The sequence below is a fragment of the Buteo buteo genome, chromosome 1, assembly GCF_964188355.1.
Source record: "Buteo buteo chromosome 1, bButBut1.hap1.1, whole genome shotgun sequence".
NCBI lineage: Eukaryota > Metazoa > Chordata > Aves > Accipitriformes > Accipitridae > Buteo > Buteo buteo.
This window is the reverse complement of record NC_134171.1, coordinates 12,506,159-12,532,575: the sequence shown is the minus strand read 5'-3', so window position 1 is coordinate 12,532,575 and position 26,417 is coordinate 12,506,159. Positions and strand designations below refer to the sequence as shown.

At 38.8% G+C, this 26,417-nt stretch overlaps 1 protein-coding gene across 5 annotated transcripts in view; it reads left to right on the top strand.

Annotated features, from left to right (window-relative positions):
- Nucleotides 1-26,417, top strand: part of SORCS2 (sortilin related VPS10 domain containing receptor 2) — a 587,964-nt gene that overhangs the window by 465,517 nt on the left and 96,030 nt on the right. For all 5 annotated transcript variants that reach the window (XM_075022616.1, XM_075022608.1, XM_075022603.1 and 2 more), the window contains exons 4-8: nucleotides 517-681; nucleotides 5,428-5,501; nucleotides 17,680-17,744; nucleotides 19,888-20,006; nucleotides 24,161-24,250. In XM_075022616.1, coding sequence (XP_074878717.1) covers nucleotides 517-681; nucleotides 5,428-5,501; nucleotides 17,680-17,744; nucleotides 19,888-20,006; nucleotides 24,161-24,250 — 513 coding nt within the window. The remainder of the gene's footprint in view (nucleotides 1-516; nucleotides 682-5,427; nucleotides 5,502-17,679; nucleotides 17,745-19,887; nucleotides 20,007-24,160; nucleotides 24,251-26,417) is intronic.

Here is a 26,417-nt window from a genome sequence, read left to right as displayed (position 1 = left end):
CAGCAGAAGAATGGTGAAGCAATGGAGAGATGTTATAAACTAGTTCTTTCTCCTGGGTCATTCTTCTGATATAACTATAGCAGTGATTTTTACATTTAGTATTTATAAAGGCATCCTCACTAAATAAAGTGATGTATTTATATGGACATGTTAAAATGAGTCATTACTAGTATTAATTCTTTTTTGGTTAGACTGGAGATTTTCTCATGTGGCCTCATGAACCTTGCACAAGGACAAAAATCTAAGGCAGTCGTTTTGAGAAGAGATGAGGAGCGTGATCAATTTGGTGTGATTTGCAAGAGAAGCTATAGAATTTAACATTCACAGATTTGGTCAGGGAAGATTAATAGGATCTTGCAGTCCTTATCTCTTAGATGCTTTTGAGTTTCTTGTCCACAGAATTTTGATAGGTAAGGTATGTACAAAATGTGACATTTACACAAGAAAAATAAGGCTGTGTTGTCTGTTATAGAGAAAATAGTCTTCTGAATATATGTTGTTGGTTTTGTCTCTTAGATAATTCTTGTAAGTTCATCCCATAATGACCGTGACCAAAGCCTTTTCATAAGCATGGATGAAGGAGCCACCTTCCAGAAACAACCCATTACTTTCTTTGTGGAAACTCTCCTTTTCCACCCAAAAGAAGAAGATAAAGTACTTGCATACACCAAGGAAGGCAAGGTAAAGCTTGAAGATACTGCATTTGTTTGAAATTTAGGAATTACTTTGTTAAGGAGATATAAAACAGTTCTGATATGCTGATTAGTGTTGGGTTTTATGAAATATCAGTTGCCCAGAAGCAAATCATAATCTGGTTTTGAGGTTTATTTAAAAGTTTATTGTCTTCATGTCCAAATCTTTGTTTTTACTGTAATTTCAATCCTGGCATTTTCAGCTGATATGGATATTGGTAATATTTATCCTCCTGCATAATATAGTTAAATAGTACCTCTGAAATGTGCTCCTCCCTAGAAAGTGACCATAAGCAATTGCTCTGTAATTTATAGTGTAGTAGAAAGTTAATGAAGCTGAAACAGTGCCTCCAAAGGCCGTTCATGGGATGTAAAATAAAGTAATATAACATAAACTGCATAGTCGTACAGCAGAAGAGGATTTGGGGAATCAGTGAATCTGTAGAAATGCAGAATAGTTCTCTCTCTTATGATGTATTTATACCACTTTCAGATTCAGGAGTTGTATCATGTTTGTAAATTTTGACCATCTTTCAGTTTTCTTCTGGTTAAATTATAAAGTCATTTTTCTGGATGGGTTAGGCTAAGCACTGATGAGTGCACAAACAGCGTATAAGTGTGTGGTTCATCTCTTTTTCACAGTGCTGAAACTACAGCTGTAAAGTCACTGTGATTCTGGTCCTGGTAGTCATCTTGACTCACTTCCATCATTACTCCTCTTTTAAACTGAAATTAGTAAACTCTAGTCCATTTTAATCCTTGTCAGACTTCACAGAAGGTGTACATTTAGGTGGTGAGATTAGTCAGAGAAAGTTGCTCATGCTGCAGCCAAATACTGCACTGATTTCAGTGATGTTCTATCAAGTCATCCTTTGGGATATTTTCTGGGATATATGTTAATAGCTGATCCCAAAACAATTCATGTTTACAGGCATGTGCAAATAAGGATAGAACTAGAATAAAAAACATATCAAACCAAACTTAGTTACAAATTACATTAAATATTTTACTTAGCAGCTTCAATTTGAAATCCTAAGACAATTACAAATATGTTGAATGCATGTTATGTAAACAAAATACTTCAGGGAAGCCTGAAGTTATGACAAGCCTATGTTATGAAAACCTCTTTTTTTCATTTTGTCTTTTGTTTCTGACAATAGATAGAATTCCTGAATTCTATATAGTTACAGATTGGCAGAATCTTTAAGTGCAAGAGTCCAAAGAAGTGTATTGAAGGAGTTAACCAGCCCACAACAAGTGGGTAGAAATATTTGCCAGGAGAGAGATAGAGGCAGAAGCATAAAGTGAAGCATTTGCTTTGTGTTTTGATGAATAATGCATGATAGGGAGATTTTCAGGCATTTTATACTTGGATAATCTTCCAAAAGGAGCGATGCTATTATTTGCCACACTTAAAATGTGACTGGACAAAAAACATACAAAATATTCAGGAAAGAATAGTTCTGCAGGAGTAGCAGGAAGGGTTAGGTAATCTGATGGACTTTTCTCAGGCTTTCAATATGACACTAAAAAGAGTCAACCATAAAGACTTACTGGACAAGTCCTACATCTTTACCTAAAATGTGCAAGAATGAAGGATGCCTTTAACTATAACTGGGTCAGTAACCTGCTTACATTTTGTATAAGGTCTGATATATTGGGCCTAGAAGGGAGAGGAAGATGAAGTGATGTTGGCAAAGGAGGAGTTGAAAATCAGAATTGCAACTTGACATAAGAAAAGGTCACTGTAATAAAATCAACGGTCTTGAGAGGTAGCGTTGATCTGAATTTGGCCTGGGGAGATGGTATACTCTAGACTTTTGAGTTAAGTAGCTTTACCTTCACTGAAAGAAAGTAGAATCAGGATGTAACACAATCTAAAACTCAGGAGAAGCCGTTACCTGCTGTAACTCAAATGATTTCTTACAAAGGCACTTTTGAGAATACAAGGAATACAGGATCGCTTCCTTCATAAATAGCAATCAGCAAGGCTTCTCTGTCTACTGGAGCATCACGGCCTTTCTCACAACTTCTGATGTGATTTAGGGCTTATTTTATATTGCAAAGTATGCGTTCTTTCATTCAGAACCCTAGATTTTGTTTAAATAAAGCTCTAGCCTCTAGCTGACACTATAAATGAATGCAAATCTAGTCAATGTGGTTGGATTAATCTATTTACTGCCTCAAATCTATACTCTCTTTTTCTGGCTACCTCAGTTATAAGGAATAACAATCAGCTATTCACTGAGGCTGTATAAATGCTTCTAGATTTTTTTAAAACTTGACAGGGATGCAGTAGATTTTATTTGTTCATTTGGAAGCTGAAAGGATGAAAAAATGGCAAAGCTGAGAAAAGCACTTTCAATTTTTTTTTAAAGTGATTCCACATCTTTATTACATGGGTGGTAATAAACAGAATTATAAGATCTATTAGATGTGTTTGCTGAAGCCAGAGATTTTACTTGTCCACTAATATAACTGTTTTTACCTCATATCTAATCTCATGTAGTAGTTTTATCATATGTACTTGTTAAAAACCAAACACATATGGGTCATTTTTGAAATTAAAGGAAGTCAAATGTGTGCATAAGTTAGTTACACATTATTTTTTATATTTCAAATACTGCATCAGTCAAAAATTCCTCTTCGTTTGAATATGCCTTATTCGTCCTACTTCAGTCTCCCTTACAGTAAGACTGCAAGGGCTTCCCCCTACACTAAGTCAAACTGTTCATCCATAAGCTCCCAGACTTCAGTCTTAAATGTGCGTGAGGGGAGGTAGTTTGGGTTTGGTGGTAGGGGTTTGGGTTTGGTTTGGTCTTTTTTGGCACCTCCTGCACAGGCATCACTGTTCTAATGATGAGAATCTTTTCTCATTTTCTTCCAAAATTCATCCATGACAAAATTACATCCCTTTATTCATGTGCCAGTGTTGCCTCTTTTCCTAAATAGCTCTTCTCCCTCTTGCCAGGAACCTCTGAATTCTTGGCTTTCTTTGCAACTTGGACACCAGGGCTAGGGCAACACATTAAATGATCATCTCTTCCAGATTTATAGCAGTCTGCTGAGGCAGGTAACTAACTGAGCAGTGTCCACCCTTTTAGAAAGATGATCAAACCAATGGTTATCTTTTCTGTAATGACTGTGGTGACAAATGTTTGAAGAAAGAAGCAGCTTAGGTTCTCCATCCTGCACAGTCTAGCCCATTCAAAGCCACAGGCCTCCCTCCCAAGAGGTTGCTCTAAGCTATATGCTATAAAATACACTGGTTGCAGCAAACCCTAACCCACATAATAAAACTAAGATGAGAAAGTTAGCAGGCAAATCAGGAGCCTGGCTCTGCAGCCCTGTCATTAAGGCATTTAGCTCTGAGAGCGAAGACTTTTTGATCCCTGATTATTTCTGTCTCGGCACTGACTGGGTGAATGCTAAAGTAAGCAGATTGAGCCCCAATTGTAGTTCCTTACCTGAACTGTGATCTGCCTACCTTAATTGAGTATGCAGTGGAACAAAGCCCAGTCATTGTGAAGTGCAGAGTAACTGGGAAATACTGTTTTATCTCTAATTCAAATTTTATTAAATTTACCCATAGAGTTTATGCTGAGATAAGTTACCTCAGCCTTTATCTTTACATATTAATATTGCTGGTTTTCTGTAGTAAAACATAATACATAATTGTGGGTTGTTTTTTTTTCATTTGTCATTGAAGCTGTCATTTTAAAACAGAAACATTCCTTAATAGTCCTCATAAGACACTTTCCCCCAGAACAATGAACAACTGAACTGGTGACTTATTCCCACAACAGAGAAAAACAGTTTTACTTGCCTTTTTTTCCCTATTTGAGATATTAAGAGAAACCCCATCATATGTAAATTGGATCAAATAAGAAATGCATGCAGACGGCAGGGGGCTTTAAATCTGCCTTTCTAGAAGTCTGATAAATATTTCCTTTTTTAACTGGAGGAAACACATTATGAAGGCAAATGCTGAAGGAGGGAGATTTTTGAGTAGTATTTTATATCCCACTTTATTCTGGGGGAAAACAGCTTTCATCTGCACTCTTGATATCCATCCATATCATTAGCATTTGGTTTTTTTACCAGGGGTGAACTGTTCAGAGGGAAGGTGGAGCTGGAGTCCTCCTCCTCCTCCAGGCCATCTTCTGCCTCTCTGCTGAGTGACCATTTCTCACGGGTCACAAATTGCTACCCATGAAGGAAGCCCTTAAGTGCATCTCTCCTCATCAAATCTCTTAAGCATTTCTCTAATACCTTTTGGTCCTATTTTAGCAGAGTTTTAAATCCATTGACTTCCTGGCTTAAGTATTTTTGATGGCATTAAGGCCTGAAGCATAAAGGGAACATTTGTGCTTTTTTAGCCAATGAATGGGAAGAAGAAGAAAAATGTCCTTTTACCATTCCTCTTGTGTAACCATGCTGAGGTAAAGAAGAATCTGACCCAAAATCAACTGTGAATTGTTTTCATGGTAAACAAAAAGACATTGTCACTGTGTTTTGTTCATTATAGATTATATTTTCAAAGATTTTTTCTATGAAAGTTTATTACTCTGAAAAACATTGTACAGAGTTCCTGGTAATGATTTTTTTTTTTTTTTATTGGTGTGCAATCTGTCATTTTAATAGTGACATAGGACCTGTCTTTGAAGATGTACAACATTAACATTTTCCTGTCATCTAATTTTTTTTTCTCCTGTTTTTATTTTTTCTTTTTGAGGTTTATGTATCCATTGACTTGGGGAAAAAATGGATCCTTCTGCAGGAACGAGTTTCAAAAGATCATATTTTTTGGTAAGAAGTCCGTTATTTTCCAAATAAAAAATGAACAGAAAAAGTATTTCATTCTAATCAAGAAATATGTTTCCAGGGGTACTGATGGGGACAGTACGAGCCTTGGTGTCTTTTGCAGATTGAGTATGTCAGTGTTGCTGCGTCCACTGTCGCAAATTCATACTCACACCAGTGATCATACTGTGTCAGCACATATAAGGGTTATAGGTCTGGATCTATGGAGCCTAAGATTTAAAGAGAGCTGTAATGTCCAATGAAATTGCTCTTTGTTCTACTGGTGAAATTGATCTTTAGAAAGGAGAGCAGTCTTTTTGCAATGAAAAATCTATAACATTTTTTTAGGAGAGGTTGAATCAGACCTATTAACTGGAGTCATATATAAACTTACACTATTAAGGAAACTGGTGAAAAAATATGACTTTATTGAGTACACATTTATCAAACGATTTCATTTTCAGCTCAAATATTTTGCAGTCTCTCAAAATGTTTAAGAAGTGATTTAAGCAGGTTGACAAAATGTTTGAAGAATAAGTCAATGCCTGTTTTATATACAAACAAAATTAATTTGAAAAGTGTATAACTTCTTTTACACCAAAATTAACCTTTTGATAGTGTTTTAATTAATCTCATATTTAAAAATCGTCAGTTTGCACACTCAACATTTACCTGATTTCTATTGCAAAAGCCAGAGAATTTGCCCCTTCACATTTTACTTCAGTGTGTAAGTATGGACTGTACATAACTGAATCATTACCAATAAGTGGTATTTTTTATTATAGGATTAGTCATAATGTGCTAGACACTTCCATTCCCTAAATGGCTTCTGATTTTAATTCTAGATGGTCTCTGATCTGTGTCAGTTGCATAAAGTGTAATTATCTATATGGCTATGAAGCCATATCTGGCTTTCAGCAATATTTTGTGGTTTGCTAGTGGTGTTGCCAGTATTGAAATGGATATACCTGATCCTGGTTGCAAGATTTGCGATGTGTTTGGCATTCATGCTGTGATCCTCCTCGTTCTTCAGGCAGTTGCTTTTCTCCTGAGTTGAAATGGCCATACTCAGGTTGGGGGGGAGAAACAAACCCCCAACCTGCTTAAACTGCTGGTGTAGAGGTTACAAAGCACGCAGAGCCATTACGGTACCTACAGATACATTGGCCGCTGGCCCAAAACATAACTTGGCGAGTCTAAAGGTGTAGTGGCGTGTGTGCTGCTGCTGAAGCGGAGCAGGGGGAGGTTGTGACACAGGGCAGGGGCTCGTGGACAGGTTAAACCCTGTGTGAAAGAGCGGGCAGCACAAGGCTTAACCTGCCCTGCTGCCCTGTTGGTGTAATTATCCCTGGACATATCAAGGGAGCTTTTTCACACTTCCAAGGGCCTCTTTTTCAGTCTGCTACCTACTTACTGTCCATACTTTTAGAAAACCAGCCTGTGGTTGGTTTGTAGTAACACCCATCTGATTTACTCCAGTTTGTCTCAAGCTTTTCTGCTGAAATACTTGAGTCAGCCTGACTCTGCTTATTTGCCTCTGCAAAATATAGCCCTATTGAAGAAATTATTTCTTCACAGCAGCTGGAGTTTCATGGGCAATACACTTTACAGGTCTCTTAACTACCATGTGAAAGGGTATAATAATTTAGAAGTAACACAGTGGGTCAGAAATGTCATGTCTGCCTTATAACCAATTTTTCCTTAGCAAGACTGTATAGGGTGTAAATCAGGAGGGCATGTGATTCTCCGTCTTTAATAAAAAAAAATTTTCAAATGTATTAGGTCTGAAAACCATCAAAGTCACTAACAGGTAAGAAAGGACAGTGGAAGCCTCCCTCTTGCAGACTTGTTTAATGGCATTTTTCTTATCTGAGTCTAGGTATATTTAGCACACTTAAATTGTGAAAAAACATAGCATACCACTGAAGTATGTGTCAGTTTTGCTCTGACTCAAGCAATCTGTCAATGGTCTTTGTATGTAAGAATTAAAGCCAGCAAGTGCATGTTTAATATTAAGTCTGTATTTTGCTGTGTTTCAGAATCTTTATGTTTCCTTATATCATTCAGACACAATCAGGGAAGTGTCCTGGACCTTCGACAGGAATAACTCCCGTGTAGTACTTCAAAGTCATGGTTGTTCATAAATATCACATTCCTCTCAGACAAGAATAATAAATTCTAAGAGTCTGTACATTTATAACCGTTAGAAATATTTTCTAGGTTTTTGTTTTCCCCTTTTCTGTATATAGACCATTCTGATTTTTTTCAAGAACTGTATCAGCCAGCTACAGTAAGGATTTGGGAGCAGACTTTTAGTGCCTCATAAGTACCAAATGATCCTTCCCTTAAACTTCCTTAGAAATAAAGATATATAAATGTATTTTACTTCTAATATCATATGGGACATTGCAATATATAAAGAATCTGCTGCAAGTGGAGGGTTGGACATGACGGCTGTCCAGTGGGAGTTTGTCTGTCATTATGTGAAACTTTCCACTACTTTATGGCCTTCATCACCTGAGTTATCCGAATGCTAGATAGAAAGAAGTATTTGTGTAGTTTTCAACAGATGTAAGAATATGGGCTTTGTCATACCTTGACTATTAGGACACTAAGTCCAGTATTGTTTTCTTGGCAATATAGAACATCTCATGTGTTAAAGATACGTGAAATGAATTCAAACTAATTGTACATCTCACTATAAATGAGGGCATGTATCTTGCTGATACTGGCTACTTGTGCCAAGAACATTTCACTGGGCAGATCTTTAGCAGATGTTTCTTTGATTTCAGTCAAGTTTTGCCACTGAGGTTGATAATATAGCCTAAGATTTTTATTTCAGCCTGGTAACTACAAATATAATCAGTCATAATATTTTCCAGTGCTTTGTAAAAACAATTTTTTCCTGTGCCTCCAGCAGCAGTCAGATCTTCATGCATTTCCTGAAGAAGCATTTTTTTTTTACTCAATGAAAATCTAAATGCAATTAATTTAGTGGGATGTCTTATGTATTTATATTAAGGGAAGGTCAGTAGGGACCACATATTTTAAACCATTTATGTTCAGATCTTATACTGTAGGTTTATAAGCAATATATTAAAATAATCTTCTAGGCTTTATTTGCTTTTCAAGTGTTCTGGACCACCCCTTAAGTATCTTTGCAGATTAATGTATGGAATTTGGTCTTTCATGACAGTGGAACTAATGGAAAGATTATTGGTATCAGTAGAAAGTGTATACTACCATCTCTGTTTTAGGAGCACAGAATATTTTCTTCCCCTCTGTGATATAGTGTGGCATTTTCTTACCCCCTCCCAGCCGTTTTCCCAATTTGTTTCATTTATTCTTTTGGAAAGGAAAGTTGACTAATCCTTCATAGCAGTTTGTCTTCTCTTAGCATCTTAGGAAGCAAAACAGGCTTCCTAGAGAGGTGGTTGATGCCCCCAACCTGTCAGTGTTTAAGAGGCATTTGGACAATGCATTTCATAACATGCGTTGACTTTTGGTCAGCCCTGAAGTGATCAGGCAGTTGGACAAGATGATCGTGGTAGGTCCCTTCCAACTGAAACTATTCTATTCTAAAAACAAAAGAGCTGTAAGGCTGCAGGTATATGTAAATATGGTTGCAAAACGGGTGAATTCTAGAAATGTATTTATTTTTCTTCGATTGTTTTCTCATTTAAGTTGAAATGAAAAAATCAAAATATAGAAAAAAAACCTGTTCAGAAAATATGGAAATACTGAAAATAAATGCTCTGACATTGTTAAAAAGCTTTTTTGATTTTCAAAGCAAAATCATGAAATGCAGATTTGAAATTAATAAAATTAAATACTAAGTCACACTGTAATTCAAAACAAAAAAAATCTTTTTGTATCAACATTTAGAAAATAAATCTTTTATTTCTGTATAAATACCAGCTAGGAAGATTCAAATCCCCCATTTTTTAATGTGAAAAGTTATAATTTTGGGCAAATTCTTGTGCTTTAAAATTAAGAAACTTTGATTACCATGACCAGTTTTACTGCTGCATATAAACTGCAACTGGCCATGCAGTATTGCCCCAATGTGATGATTTCTGTTTAAGGGATGTTACAGTACCCATCTTTTATAAGTACTTTTTCCAGTTCTTGATGTATTTATAAGAAAGAATGCAAAGAGATATGACCTATCCCAGCCAAACATTAAACATCCACACATCACATGGTATGTAATTGGTTTTATATATATATCAAGCCCATTAAAAAAAAAAAAAAGTATATTATGTGGTAATCCTTGAGAAGAAGAAAGAGTAGTGCAGTTTGGGATTCCTCTGGCTCTGCTGCTATTCTTCTCAGTCCCCAAGGGTTATGCACCAGTTAAGTTCCTTTTGATTTCTCAAAATAGAGCTTAGTAATACATAAGCGAAGAATAGATTGTAAATCAGCTGTCTATACCAGCACAAATATACCCCAGGACAGTAACTCATGAATCAGTAATTACCAGAGAATTAGGCCCAGCACATTTCCTTTATAACTCTGTCTAGAGCCTTAGAAATGCTTTATCCTTGACTCACTTGGATATGTGGTCCTATGCTATGGGTATCTGTTACTCTCATTTTTAGCTATAGGTTCTCCATTTTCATGAGAGGTGAGAACATAAAAATAAAAAATGACGAGTTTATTTGGGCAGAGCAGTTGTTCTCAGGGGACCAAACTTCTCATCATGAAATCCCATACGAGTAATCAATCACAGCCATACCCATTAATGTCAAGTGTGGCGGGTTCCTAGCTATTCAAGTGTCTGGTGAAAGAGGGGATTTCAGTGATGTTATGCCCTGAAGGAGAGAGAAATGCAAAGAGGATTTCATTGAGCCTTTAACACTGAAGTTCGTGTGAAAGGCTCTTGTGTGGGAAGCCAAGAATCTGTGCGGGCAGTCATTCTTACGTTTGACTTTTATTCACTTGGGATGGTATTTATTTCTATGTCTATCAGTGTGGTGATGTGTATCACTCTATTGGGTTTATGTGGCGAGGTTTGGTAGCAGGAGCATTCAGGGCTTCTGTGAGAAAAGACGGGGAGCTGTCTCTGTGTCGGACAGAGTCAGTTCCAGCCGGCTCCAAGGCAGACCCACCGCTGGCCAAAGCTGAGCCCTTCAGTGATGCTGGTGGTGCCTCTGTGACAACGTATTTCAGAAAGGGTAAAACAGCTGTGCAACAGCATCTGTGAGAGAGGAGTGAGAAAAACATGAGAGCAACAGCCCTGCAGACCCCCAGGGTCAGTGCAGAAGGAGGAGGAGATGCTCCAGGTGCCGGAGCAGAGATTCCCCTGCAGCCCGTGGGGAAGACCATGGTGAGGCAGGCTGTCCCCCTGCAGTCCACGGAGGTCCACGGGGGAGCAGATCTCCACCTGCAGCCCGGGGAGGACCCCATGCCGGAGCAGGTGGGTGCCCAAAGGAGGCTGTGACCCTGTGGGAAGCCCGCACTGGAGCAGGCTCCTGGCAGGACCCGTGGAGAGAGGAGCCCACGCTGGAGCAGGTTTTCTGGCAGGACTTGTGACCCTGTGGGGGACCCACGCTGGAGCAGTGTGTGCCTGAAGGACTGCAGCCCGGGGAAGGGACCCACGCTGGAGCAGTTCATGAAGAACTGCAGCCCGTGGGAAGGACTCACAGTGGAGAAGTTCATGGAGGACTGTCTCCCGTGGGAGGGACCCCACGCTGGAGCAGGGGAAGAGTGAGGAGGAGGAAGGAGCCCTGAGGAGGAAGGAGCGGCAGACACAAGGTGTGATGAACTGACCCCAACCCACATTCCCCATCCCCTTGCGCTACTGGGAGGGAGGAGGTAGAGAAATCAGGAGTGAAGCTGAGCCTGGGAAGAAGGGAGGGGTAGGGAGAAGGTGTCTTTTTAGCTTGGTTTTTGTTTCTCACTTCCCTACTCTGTTATTAATTGGTGATAAATTAAATTAATCTTCCCCAAGTCAAGTCTGTTTCACCTGTGATGGTAACTGGTGAGCAATCTCCCTGTCTTTATCTCAACCCACAAGCTTTTCCTCTTATTTTTTCCCCCTGTATTGTCATGTTAAGAAGGGGGAGTAATAGAGCGGCTTGCTGGGCACCCGGTGGCCAGCCAAGTTCAACCCACAGCAATGACAAACCACTCCAGCTCTGCTGTTTGGATAGAGGTGACAGGAAAAATGGTTTTGTTAAAAAGCATTTAAGCATAGGGAGTAAATAAGTAGCAGCAGACACTGGCTGTGTAGAGCATTGACTGAATCATTGAAGGTGCATCTTTCAAAGCAGATGCGAAGGCATCAAGGCCTGAAACACAAATCAGTCATAATCAAATGTATTTTTAGCTTGTATGATTCAAATCATAGTTTTGTCTCCCTGAGTAACCAGGTTGCCAAGAGTCATTTGAAGCTACTCAGTGAAAACATTTGCATGCTTTTGACTTGCTTTCTAAGCATTGCCCTTAGCCAACTGCTAGAAATCAGTCACTATAAACTAGGAACTTGTTACCTTTTGGCTAAACTTCATATTCAGAGATTATGAGAGGGGCTGATTGAGGAGACTGGCACATTTTCAGATGGCCTTTGATTGGAGGCTCCTGCACATCAGCGAGCAGGTTTGTTTTCATTTGGTTTTGTTTTCAGATGTCCTGTTTGAAGATGTCTCTTCATTAATATGCACCCAAGGGAGCTGCATCAAAAATTTAATAATTAAAGGATCCATTGGAGATAGAGAAGATATATGTCCATAGCAGACTCCACTTGATTAGTGTTTGCAGTCAACGGCTCCCCTACAAAATGAGCCTGGACTACTGGAAACAAAGAAGTGTTTCCTGCTTGAAGTAAAATACAAATCATGATTATCATAGAAGGGATTGATGCTTATGATTCACATTTTGAGATACATAGTGTTACATGTCAGTGGTGATTTTTGTTCATGTATATTACAAATACCAAATTTCAGGTGAGTATTAAAGTTTTTCTAATACTGCATTCAACTAGAGTGAGAAAATACTGGGGCAGTTTGTGAACAAGAGAGGGAGCTGAATAAAAGAGAAATTACTATTAAAATAATGCCAAAGGTCTCATAATTGGAATTCTTAACAGAAAATTCTAAATTCTTGGAATTTTAGTGTGGTTATTTAAAAGTATAAAATACCTACTGGTTGTATCATTGACTATACATTTATACACAGACCAAGGCCGATGCAGAGGGCTTTTTAGTCCCCTCCATTGCACCATTTTCATGCTGATGTAATGCTGTTAAGGTCAGTAGAATTACCTGGCAGAGCACTAATGCAGAGATGTGAAGAATTAGGTCATACAACAGCTAATCTTTCAGGAGAATGTCCCTAAAGTCTAAAAAAACCATATCCAGAAAAAAGGGCTCTAGTGTCCCTCAGGAGACCAAATTCAGGCCTGAATGGAAACAAAGGTGCCCTGATTTCCCTCTGCTTCCCATCGTGTTTTATTAGATGCAGCTTTATCACATGAATGAGGTTAGACCTGCAGAAAGGCTGCAGCGGGGCTGAGGCAATTGCACCTCTGCACCATCAAAAGGAGCTATCTTGCCACTTTTCTTCCACAGGATTGGTGCTCAACTGCTGGCATGATCCAGTGCTTTAAGAAACGGAAAACTAATCCCTCCAAAAAGTTCTAAAATTACAGTCTGGAGGACTAGTTTTCCCAAGAGGCTCAACATGGTGTCAGACAAACACAAGGGAGATAATGGGAACTTGTGTTCACAGGAAAGGGAAGCAGCATATTGAGGCTGCCTATATTTACACCACCCTACAATCAAGTTGGGCTATTTTAATTCTGAAGTGGTGTAACCACACTGTTACGTGATCTGAAGTGCTGGCATGTTGCACTTGCCTTATCCAGCATGGTATACTTGGTCAGAAGATATTTCTTTTTACTAGAGGAAGAATTGTCTCATCTAAAATTAAAGTTAGTCTGAATTTCACTGGAGATTTTAACGGTTGAATGTAAAACACTAAAACAACCCAAACCAGAAAACCCTAAATTCAGTTGAGAGCCCTCCTTTACCCAAATAAAACAAATAAACAAAGAAATGGTTCCAGATTGCTGAGATACGAACATTTTCATTGCAAACTACTGTGAGAAGAAAAGTGGGGGAATTCTAACCAAACCAAATCAAAAACCCTGCTGAAACTGAGAAAAATAGATAGTTCCTGAGAAAGTGCTTGTTCTATTTGGGGAAAAAGAATTAAAAATTGATGCTGAAATGTCAACTAAAAAGGAAGAAGCTGTTGTGATTATTCGGGTCCATTGCCTCTGTGTTTTATAAGACAGAACAGGTTCTATCCTAAAGCCAGCTGCGGGACAGTAAACTTGTGCTTGTGCAGGGATGTGTGGACACAATCCTCACACTGGTACAATGCACTTATGTTGTGGTAGTAGTAAGTTTGTAAATGAAAATGAAAAAAAATAGTCTTACATTTCTCCCTCAATATGAAAAAACATATAACTGAACCTTCTTTTAAACTGGGTCATTTGCTGTATGTGTTCCTGTATGTGCATCGTTTGCCCACCATTTTAAGAAAGATTTATTGCGTGGGCAGGGGGACCTAGACTGTGTTTAGCCTGCATAGTGTCCTACAACTTTTCCTTTGGTTCATGATTTAAGCACAAGTGAAATAACAGTATTGCTTTTAAAAGTACTGTTGGCAGAGGAGTCCACTGAAATGAGGAGATTAGTTTATTCTTCAGGGATATAGGTTCAAGTTCTTTGCATTAGTTATACTCTGTTCTGAAGATTTCCTTAGCAACCATAATAGATGGGGTCTTTTTTTCAATAAAAGAAGAAAGGAATATTCCTAAGTGTTTGTAAAGCTAGGTAAAGGGACTGCGGAGTTTGGAAACTCTGCTCTTTAGCTGACATTCAAAAGTAGACTTTGAGGGTGTAACATCATCAGTGAATAAACAGTCTCTGCTGTTATAGCTCATCTGTACAATTAAAGTAATGAAAAAGACAAAACATATTTTTTAAATATTCTGTTTACTTAATTCGTGCCTTTCAGAATGGATAAACTCTGCACTTAAAGGGTACATCTGACCTGTTAGACTTGTCTAAAGTTGGAGATCTACAGGTATAGCTTAATGATAATTTCTTTTGGCAGCCTTGTGGCTTATACCTTTGTAGGGTCACCTTTAAATTAGACAATTCCCAGCACTGGGACCTGGCAAGTTCAATGGGATGGCTGAGGTGGTGAAGGAGAGGCAAGACTGGAGACACAGAATGGGGTGGCTTAGTCTGGTAGAGCAGTGAGAAGAAATGCTTGTCAAACTGCTGCATGGAGCTGTCATCCTATACCTTCCTGATAGTCAATGGACACTGTGGGAGGTGGTCCAGCTAGTTTAGGAATAGAGGACTTACCTTTTGGAAGTAACTGTTCTCCTGGTTAATAAAGGGTAGTTTTAAAAGGAGGGGTAAGGGAAATGTCTAAACTTCAGGGGGAAAAAGATATTAAATTTTCCTGGCTGGGTTAAAAAAACCCTTCCTTGTGTTTTATTCACATCTACTCAAATAAAAGTCTAAGGGAGAAAAGTAGCCTGGATTGGAAACTTTCATTTTCTGTGTCCATGCAGTGTTCATTAGAGCAGATCAGTTACAACCTCTTGCACTGAAAGATTACACTGGAAACAAGATTAGAGGCTACTTGTGCCAGCTGCCACTGTTAGGAGGAACATGGTAGCCCTGAGATCATTGTCACTTCTGAGCTGTTGAAAGAAATATGAGAAGGTAAAGATATTGACAAATACCTCAAACTGTGCTTATGAAATCATGTGTGATAAATTATAGATACAAGAGGTTGTTTCAAAAGTACCTAAAAACTATCTTTACATTATTGATGCTGATCAGCATGTCAGGCTGAGCCTCAGAAAATTTCAACCCTAAAGTTTCTTTTAGTTTGTACTTCAGCTGCATGAGGTCCAGCACAAAAAGTAAAATATTCAGTAAACATCATTTTCTTCCCTCAAATACCTGACTGCAGAGTTGATAGCAGATTTGATTTGGTGTTGTGAATATCTAGAAAAATAGATACAGTGCACACAGCAAAAATGTTCTCAGATCCCTTCCCTCTGCTCATATATATTCTTATCAGACCTCAGTGAATATAACATCTTCTCTGACTTAAATGTGCTGCCTCCAAAATGCTAGAATAGTTTGTGTTTGAGAGACCGATTTCTTAGTAAATGCAAGATTTTTCCATGCATTTACTAAAAAATTCCCACTAGAAGTTTCCTTCACATCTCATGGCTTGGCAGGGGCTCATCCTTCCCCCTCCCCTTCCTTCTTTGGACTGATCATTTATCTTGTTAGGGAAAAACAGCATATGTGATTATTTCTGGTTGTTATGCAGCAGTGGAAATCATCCAGTCTCTTCCCACTGGCCTGCGTTCCCAAGGAGCCACCAATTACCGAGTCTTGAGTTTTAACCGCTCCTCATAAATCAATGCTATTAAAATCATTAAACAATGATGTAATTTCAATCCAAAGTATAGCTTTATTGCATTTGATTATTAATAATTGTATCAAAATGATAATTTTCTCCTAAGTATTTTAATGGACTTTTAAAATATCTGCATCCAGCTGCACTTTATCACTCAATGTATCTCCTTTGCGTGTCTTCAACTCACATCTGCTGACTCGATGGACTCTTACCGTGCTGTCATGGTTTAACCCCAGCCGGCGACTAAGCCCCACGCAGCTGCTCACTCACTCCCCCCCAGTGGGCTGGGGGAGAGAATCAGAAGAGTAAAAGTGAGAAAATTCATGGGTTGAGATAAAGACAGTTTAATAAGCAAAGCAAAAGCCGCGCACGCAAGCAAAGCAAAACAAGGAATTCATTCACCACTTCCCATGGCAGGCAGGTGTTCAGCCATCTCCAGGAAAGCAGGGCTCCAGCACGCCTAATGGTGACTTGGGAAGACAAATGCCATCACTCCCAATGTCCCCCCCTTCCTTCTTCTTACCCCTAGTTTATCTGCTGAGCATGACGTCCGGTGGTCTGGAACATCCCTTTGGTCAGTTGGGGTCAGCTGTCCCAGCTGTGTCCCCTCCCAACTCCTTGTGCTCCCCCAGCCTGCTCGCTGGTGGGGAGGTGTGAGGAGCAGAAAAGGCCATGGCTCTGTATAAGCACTTCTCAGCAATCATGAAAACATCTCTGGATTATCAATACTGTTTTCAGCACAAATCCAAAACATAGCCTCATACTCGCTACTATGAAGAAAATTAACTCTATCCCAGCCAAAACCAGCACACGCACCAGTGAAGAGCCTTGTGAAGAGCCATGTAGCTCTGCTAGTGGGGCCGGATTCTGCTTCACTTAGTGACAGCACAACTGTCATCTCAAAACTTTCTCTGCAGAACCTGCCTGACTAATGGCAATGGAAGGGCCAGAAAAAAACCACAGCTGGGGCTGCCGTTCCCAGGTTGCGATGGAAGCCCTGAGGATAGAAAACTCATCTTTTGGCTGAGTGTATTTGACATGGGAGTTATTAAGAGAAAATCAGGCTGTATTCCCATTACACCTTTTCACAGTTAAACTGCACCTTGATCAATTCTGACTGAATTTCCTTCTCAGGATATTCTTCTCAAAATTATTCTTCACCTTCTTCCTTTGTCAAGGCAGAATCTACTCTTCTCTTGAATATACTAACCAAAGATATATCAATTTGTTTTGGAAGCTGTGTGTCAAGTTTAAGATATTTCTAATAAGAATGGAATCTAAGTCTTTTTTAGCACTAAATCTGCCTTGTAGTCTCAAATGTCAAACGTAATTGTAAAAAGATGCTCTAGCGCTTGCCAGTGCATGTGAATGTGTGCATATCTCTGTGTGTGTATATATATCTCTATATATATATATCAATTTATGATTATGAAGTTTTGTTTCCAATTTCACATCTATTTCTGTTCTTTTCTCCAATTGATCCTATTTGTATGCATATTTTAGTGAAAGAGATTCTAAAGACATTTGAGAAAAACATAGTGTCAAGTACAGAAAAAATAGTTTCCTTCTAGATGTTAGTAATAGGACATTATAAATGGGGTTTATTTTAATTTCCCAGCTAGAATGTTAAAGCTGTTTAGTATGAAATCCTCTCTTTTCTTCCATCCACATAATTACTATTCTATAGCTGGCTCTGCATAACTTGATTATATTATGTTCTCAGGGCCGTTGCTGGAGTTGACAGAGACCCTGATTTAGTTCATATGGAAATCCAGGACCCCAGTGGAGGTATGCAAATGAAAATGTTATCAATTGATACCCTAGTGTACAGTCATTTCTCTTTGTTTTAGAGTGTACTTTTTGGATTGTTTTTAAAACTAGCCAGAAGAGAAATTGTGCGAGTCAGATTCTTTTTCTGCTTATCTGTAGTCAGCAAAGCTGTCCTGTTGTATAAAAATATAGTATAATTTAAAATTTACTTGTTTTCCACTCTAAGATGAATTGACGTCAAGATGCTATGCTCTGTTGAAAATGTCCATTAATAGTGCAATTTATTCTGGCAGTTAAACATTGAACATTTTTTCCTGATTTGCAAATGAAACTGGCAATGCAGTGTTAGTGCTGGGTAAGTGTCTGTTAAAGTGAATCATTGTGTATGTCAGTCCTGCTGCACTAACCACTGTCTCCCGGAATTTCCTCATGTTACAGTATCCAGCATACTTTGAGACTTCAAAAGGAAAATAAGTGAAAAAGCAGATTAGCAGTCAGGATGTGCTGTACTAAAGACTCACCATGATTCCAAAAGCTTGTATAGTTTCTTGTTACCAATTGTACTCTTGAAAGATAATTTAATTCCTTGAATCACATCATCTAAGTTCCTGTGCAGTCTTAAAAATGAGCTGTAAAGAATGCATGGTTTTACTTTCCCTGATCCAGTAGCTTTTCTTCCTTTCAGCTCTATAAAGTTACCATGTTAAAATCCGGATGACAAAGTTTCTAAATCTTTTAGCAGTGAGATTTCTGAGACATGGTGACCCCTACGCAGCCCTATCAGCTGCTCTGTTTAGACACAGTGTGGATTCTTCAGGAGCTGGATGGAAAGAATTTTTTTTTATTTAACAGAAACAGCAGAAAAATTAAAACTCTCATGAAATACCTCCTGGCTTGGTTCTCGACAAACTGACTTCGTGCACTTATGGTCAGTACAAGCATCAGCATTGACTCTAGTGGAAACAGCATCTTTATGCTACCTATCTGATGAAGAACTGTAATGCTTGTCATGTGAATTAAGAATAGCTGCAAGATTTTTCAATGGCCTACTGCTGCACTTGCTCGAATATCCTTGTGGTGATGATTTGGACGTAAGCAGGAGAACTTGGATTGACTCCAGTTGCCTCTTAAACAGATTCAGATTTTAAAACAAATATTTGTATCTAGTGTACTGTTTTGGCATTTTCTAATTAAGAGTCACAAAGTGTGGAATGCATTTTCTATCACACTGCAAAAGTAACGAAGGACGTAGGAGTGCATTACTTACTCTTTCATACTGTATCTGGAGTGTGGGGAAAATTAGTGATCTGGACACAGGATTGTGTGTATAACAATTTTTCTCACTTTGTTTGGGAAAGTCACTCAAGTGCTCAGAAGCTTGTGATGAAGGGTGAGCTGTACAAGGGCTTGAATCTAGGAGAAGGTCTTTGGGCCACAGCTGGAGTAAGATATGATTATTGGCTCTGCTCTCTCTGATTAGAGCAGATTGCATCAAAGATGCAGTGATACTGTTCTAACAGCCCAGGCAGAGAGAATATTCCTTGCCCATTGCTAACTGGAGAGGAAGAGAGAGGCTATAGCCTCCACTGATATAATTCATTCCAGGCTTTTTCAGCAAGCTATTAACCCTGACTATAGAAGTCCTGCCCCAACAGAGCAGTTCCAATAGTGTGTTAATAGTGTATCTTAACTTTCCTACAGAGCTTTGAAAATAGTCTTTAAAATTCTGCATGCTGTCTATTAAACGGAGTCTGATTCTCTTCTCACTCATCACAATTTTATACTAGGGTTGATCTATTGATTTCAGTTATGTTGTGTCAGGCTGCCATTTGTCCAAGTGAATAATTTGGCTCTGTGCATAGGTTAAGTGAGAAAAGTGGCTCCTTCTATTATCCCCACCCATGACTGTCTCATTCATCTAACCCCTAATCTCTCTGGACCAGCAAAATTTGGATAATAACAGGCTGCCTCCCGGGAATGATCTGAACTGTAAGCAGTTAATATATTCTCAGTACATTGGAGATTGAAGAACTCTTGTATGAGGGTTACAACTAACTCACTTGGCAAAGGCAGTGCTTTCCCTACATGAATAACATTTTAAACTGCTTGCTTCTTTTTCCCTTGATAGCCCTGTCATATGTTTCTGTCTCTCTTCCCTCAGGTTATCGCTACATCACTTGCCAGATTCAAAATTGCTCTGAAAAGACAATGACAGTCCAGTTTGCTGGTGGCACTGATCGGGATTCCCTGACCGTGCAGGATGACTACATATTTCTTCAGGTACTGCCACTTTCTGGAGAGACAGCACATTTTCAAAATCAAAAATAAAATTTTGAACAGTGCAGCAAAATTGTAATTTAGGAGGATGGAGAAAACTGTTCCAGACTGTGAATGATGATTTATGAATTTTTACATGGAACAAAGCATTACTTTATCAGTCAAAAAAACCCAATGCATCTTTAATTTGTGCAACCAGTTGTCTATATGGTTGATTTTAATGTATCACTGACCTAGCTTTAGCTATATGAAAATTTTGAAGTGGATTGTGTGGTTCAAAGTTACTTTTTATGAATAGTTTTGTGTGTTAGGCAAAATGCAACCCTTTTGTTCTTACACTTACAACCTCTTCTGGGTCCTTTCTAGTACCTCCATAGCACAAAAAGGTTCCCTGAGAAGAGCATCCAAGGAAAGCCACTGAGAGAGTAGTGGCTCAGCTTCTTCATATGGATTCTTCTCTGAAGAGGTTTTGCCAGGAAAGAACTTATATGACTGTGTTTAGGAAGTGAAAGGGTGAAATGGCCATAGCTGGGGAGTTTGGAGCAACTTGGAATAGAATCACAGAATCAGTTAGGTTCGAAAAGACCCTTAAGATTATTGAGTCCAACTGTAAACCTAACACTACCCAGTCCACCACTAACCCATGTCCCTAAATGCCATGTCTACAACTTGTGATGGTCCGAATTACACTGGGGTTACTTCATTCCCAAACTACAAGACCTGCATGCAGAAACCTGGGCTGGAACTCTATTAGCCTTGTGGCACCAGTACAGCTCAGGCACACTTGAAAATTTCGTTTTATGTGCTCAGGACTGGTTGTGATTTGAATCTATCATCAGAGCTGCAAAATTCTCAAAGAACAGTTATGTCCTCCCTCTTTTTTGAGATTTTACTAGGGAAGTTGCTTGTATTTTCCTCAGTGGTTGGCTGTCATTTTTCCCTTACTTTGATATGATTTGCTTGTTGCAAGGCTTGTCTATTTATTGACTTTTGCAGGAAAGCAATATCACGGCAATGGATAGGTCTCCCCACCGCTGCCTCTGGATACATCTGATTGGCTTCTTTGCAGCTTTCACCCCTTGTGGCTGTTTCTTCCAAAAGGATCTGTAAATTAATAGAGACACAAAAGATCTGTCCTCCTCTTGTTTGGCACAGAGGATTCAAGGGCGCACATGGCTTAGAACATTTAGCACCACAAAGAAACAGCAAAATGGATTTGGGAAAGAATTTTTGAATTAAAGTGGGCATTTTTCAGCTCAGGTCTAGTACTCATGGGACTCATTTTGCTCAAAGGTATTATTTTCTGTGGCTCCCCCCCAGGCACACTCTAAAATCCATTTCACAGTGTGTAGACGGTGAGAAGTGCTTCTCACCATGTGAACTTCCAGACTGCTCTGCTCAGCAAAACACTGGCTGCTTCCTCTTCAAGCATTTTGTTTTGCCGGACGTCTTGTATAATTGCATCTCGAGCTGTTGTTATTCTGTCTCATGCCAGGCATGGGCAGACACAAAATGGAAGTGCAACCTGGAATTATGCACATAAAGTAATAGACAGTTGCTAATAGCAAAATGATGGCATTGGTAATATAGTCTCTATAGTTTTGGGACATGTCAATGCCAGTAGGTATGATGTGCATGTGTTCCACAAAAAAGGGGAAATATCTCTAGTCTTTTCCTTTCAGACTTACCTGCAGTAAATCACAGTATGTAATATAAATCTCTCTTACTGCTACGTTGGTTTACAGTTAGCCCTATCTATATTACTCCAGGATAGGATATAACTCTGGGATCCTACAGTCACATCTGAAGCACATCCACCCCTAAGGTGTAATGCAGGACACTATTTACCTGCCCCAGTGAAACCACAGAGCAGCTGCACACCTGAGAAACAGCATACTTTTGAAACCACGTGTGGAAATTCTTTTATCTTTAGACTAAAATATTGCTATATAAGTTAGAGTCAGACCAGGGACTCCTCTTAATATCACAGCAATATCTGTCAGAAAGAGGATGGGACAGAATCATCTGTGCAAAAAGAGAGGAGAGTTTGAAACTGTCTTATTGCCCCTGGCATCACTCACATCCCCTGAGCTGTGCAGCTGTGAATCAGAGCGTTGCAGGTCTGCACTGCTAATCCTCGCCCAAATCTCAGACTTTCACCATCTTAGAGGAAGATCTCAACCCCATTTCTTTAATATGTCTATATCCACAAAGATCAGGAACTTTCAAATACTCATTTCTTTTCTAGTTTGCACCAACAGTCAGACAGTTTCAGAGGTGATTTTAGTAGGAGGATTAAAGATTCAAAACTGTTTTTAAGCACAGACCAGCCTTTAATGTCAGTGAGGCTTGACACCACTAGCTGCTTCAACTCCAATTCTCTGCTGCCTTGCATCATCTTCAGTCATTTAAAATGAGTGACAAAAAAATGCATAATGAACAAGAAGGCTATGAAAAGATGGATAAGACTGCTATTTAACACTAATTAAATAAATAGTGAGGTTTGGGGTTTAATCCATTGTTTAACAAATCAGATTCCTAAAGGGCATCACATTTTTCAACCACAAAAAAAAGGAAATTGGTTTCAAGAAAGAGTGAAAATGATTACAATATTAAACACTTGATATCTTTAAAATATTCAGGCAGGTGGACCTGCTGTCATGCATCAACTCTATTTTTGCGAAGCCAAGTTTGCATGCTTCAGGATAGACTGTCTTCCAAATCAGGTTCCCTTTTTAAACACAAAAGTTGAGGAGAAAAGCAGTGAGATTGGGGTAGGGTTTTAAATGGATTCCCTGCATCAAAGAGAAAAGATGAGTCTGTTTGTGCTTCTGTTCCACAATCTGATTTCTCATGGAGAATCAGAGAAAAATTTTGGACATTTCACTTCTTCCATTTTCTTTTTTGACCAGTCCATTCCTGTAAATCAGCCACCCTTTATAAACTTAGTGAAAATGTCTGAATAGCCATTACCTAGCTGATCTTCGGGGGGGTGGGGGGGGGGGGGCAAGGATGGGACACAACGGATGGACACGTGTAAAAATGTGAAATATTATCTACCAAAGCCTAAAACCTTTGCTTATCTCATCTGATGGTGCTCAAGAGGCTTAGTTGGTAATGTGCCAATTTATATACCAGCACAGATTTTGGTATTACATTTCTAACTAGGAAAACATAGGGAGGCTGTTAGTTGAGTATTTTCATCAATGTTTATTTAGAATCTTCCTTTTCATACTTCGGAACAGTATTTGCATTGGGGTTTTTTGTGAATAAGGTAAAAGTCTTAAAATGACCAGTGTATCTGCTATTACAAAGAGGAGAAAGGGGCTAATGGTAATAGTCATACAGTGGTGTTCCTTTCAATGAGTGTTTCTGTTGGCTTTCTTTAGTGAAAATCTTCATAAGCTCCCATGTATTTTACATAAAACCTAATCTGCCTTCAGTTCCACACATGCAAGCAGTTGAAATACATGTTTACCTCTCTATTTAAGCATATAATTGTGTCTTTAGGATATATCACTGACTTTCAAACTGACTGACCAATGGATTCAGAATTGCATCATTATCTTCTATGTGGCATGTCAGCATCTTGCACTGGGAAATGTTTTATCCTGTATAGAAAATATTAGTCAAATATAGTGAACACTTTACATATGTTAGCGTGATTTATTCAGCCTTTTGTGCTCTGCTTTGAATTGTGCTGTTGGAGTTCCACTTGTCTTGAGGTACCTGGTGTTCATGGCGAGTGTACCTCCTCCCTACCTCTTACCTGGAGGGTGCTGCTGCCTGGAATCCTGTGAAAGGGCAAAGATGTGGGATGCCAGTGGGTACAGAGATACCAGTAAGGACTGGGGACAGTGAGATGCTGAAGTCTCAGGTATCACCCAAGACAGCTGAAATGGCAGAAGAGGGAAGTAAATCACTTTTTTCTTCATAAAGAGGATGAGAGCAAAAGAGTTTGAGTCAATTTGGAGTCTATTTTGTCATGACTTTTGATTTATTCTTTCAGGAGTACACTGTGCTAATTAATCACGTGCTATAAAAGTGATAGCTATGTATTTCAGTTGCAGGTTAGAAAGGAAAAAAAAATGTCTTCCATCTCAGACTCTTTAGACTTAAAATAAACTATCACAAGGTTTTGTTTTTGCTTTGTATAGACAACATCAGCAAATCGGACCAAGTATTATGTGTCTTACCGTCGAAATGGTTTTGTACAGATGAAGTTGCCAAAATATGCATTGCCAAAAGTAAGTATATATATTTTTCTTTCAGTTTATATATTTGTCTTCTTCTCTTTCTACCTAAACTAGTTTTGTTCTTTTCTTTTTTAAACCTCATTATTCTGTGATCACAATTTCTCCTTGTAAATGTTCCTGAATCCCATTTGAGGCATATTCTTACCCTACTGTTTTAATTTTTATTCTAGGAATATAGTAGCTCATTAACCATAGAGGGCAAGAACATACGATAGCTTATTTGTCATCAGTTACTACAACAGTTTTTGAGCTTTGCTTCCATGAAGCAGTGCTACACACCCAATGGCAATGTAATGATATTGAGCAAGCGTTCTTTCAAGAATCAATTACAGTTTAATTCCACATGGTGCTTTTGGTATAAGCATGAATAATAATATAAGAGAATTTTACCAGTTGATGGTGCTCTATTTCATTAAAGAATCCCAATATGGACTTTAATTACTTAACAAAATCACAAGGCTTGTTGAGAGGTTACTTCAGTCTAGCATATTTTTATAGTGACAGGGTTTCTGTATTTGCATAGTAAATTAGCAATAAAGCACAGACCTATTTACATATGGTCTAACTGATGCAATTGGATTTTTGTGCTGCACACAGTGTGTTTCCTAACTTTATTTATAGTTAGAAGGCTTCTGCAATCCTGAAGAAAAATGCCTTGGAAGTTTTAAAGACCCAGCTGGATAAAGCCCTCAGTAACCTGGTCTGGCCTCACAGCGCTCCCTGCTCCCAACAGGAGGTTGGTCTGGAGACCTCCTGAGGTTCCTGCCTTTTCACGTGATTCCATGTGATTATGTCACTTACTTAGCAGAGACCTGAGACATGTTATCTTTGCGTGTCTTGAACTGCACAGGTTTAATTCATTGCTCATCTAATGAAGAACACTGGAGTATAATGTATTTCCTTCTGTCATTGTTATAAACCAAAGAATGTGTTTAATGTCAGGTTTTTAATCTTTGATATTTTTAATTTTTTATTTTATTCTAAGTGGTGGTCTGAAGTCTTCTGGTTTTAAATGTACAACATATTAACAAAATCCTCAAATCAAATCCTCAGATATTAGTCGAACAAGAATCTGAAACTTGGATATGCTCCTAGTAGAACTATAGAAATAGCTATATATTTATTTATCTATCTGTCTAATTTGACAAGAAATGTATAGCTAAGGACAGGTAAATAGATCAACCCTTCCACAGAATTATTTCAGTGTTTCTATGGCCTTCAAAATACCCTTTATGCTTTCTTGAGGGAATTTGTAATTAGGAAAACAGCAGGAGAATATTCAGTTTTAAATGTTAAAACATGCCAGATATGGCCACCCCGAGGGACTGCAGCCCATGGATGACCCATGCCAGAGCAGAAGAAAACAAGTAAGGAGCAAGGGAAGAAAGCAAAGAATAAGCAAGGAGTGGCAGAAAGAAACACTTCCACAGATGACCCCAACCTCCTGCACAGCCCATTGCCTCACTGAAGGAGTTGGGGGGAACCAACTTACACAGAGTAGAAACAAGGGAGTTGAGAGTAAGAAGGGGGAGAAAAGGTAGCTGAGCCTAGAGAAGGGGAAGGAAGGATGTTTCCCTAAGTGTTTGTTTATGTGGGGTTTTTTTGTCAATATCCAAATCAGTAATTTAAAGTCTGTGTTAGCTGGCAATAAATTAAATCAGGTAACATTACCCAAGCTGCAAATGGTTTGCCCACGGCAAATTTCCTGAAGAAGTGTCAGCACGTTGGTGCAAGTGTTGACTATGCTAACTTGTGTGGGAAAATGTTGTGCGTTGGGAAACAGAAGGGCAGAAATCTTCTAAGAGAGACCAGGGCATTGCTTCCTTCTGCTTCTGGATGGCCTGTGCAGGAGGAATCTGTACCTTTCCATTGCAGTTTCCTTCTCATGCCCAGTAATCTGCTGCCTTTGGCCAAGGCAGCACTGTTTGTCTTTCCTGATACTGCCGTCACATAGAAGATGGACATACTAACTCAATTTTTTAAAAGTTGTACAGAGTGTTATGATTATAGACAGTAGTTCATATTCCACATGGGGATGATTACTTCAAGCGTTCAGGAAAGTAAATTTTTTTTAACAAGTTGGGTGTGTACTATACCTCCTTAATGACACATGGCTCTCATTTAAATATCAATATTGTAGTACACTATATTAATGAAG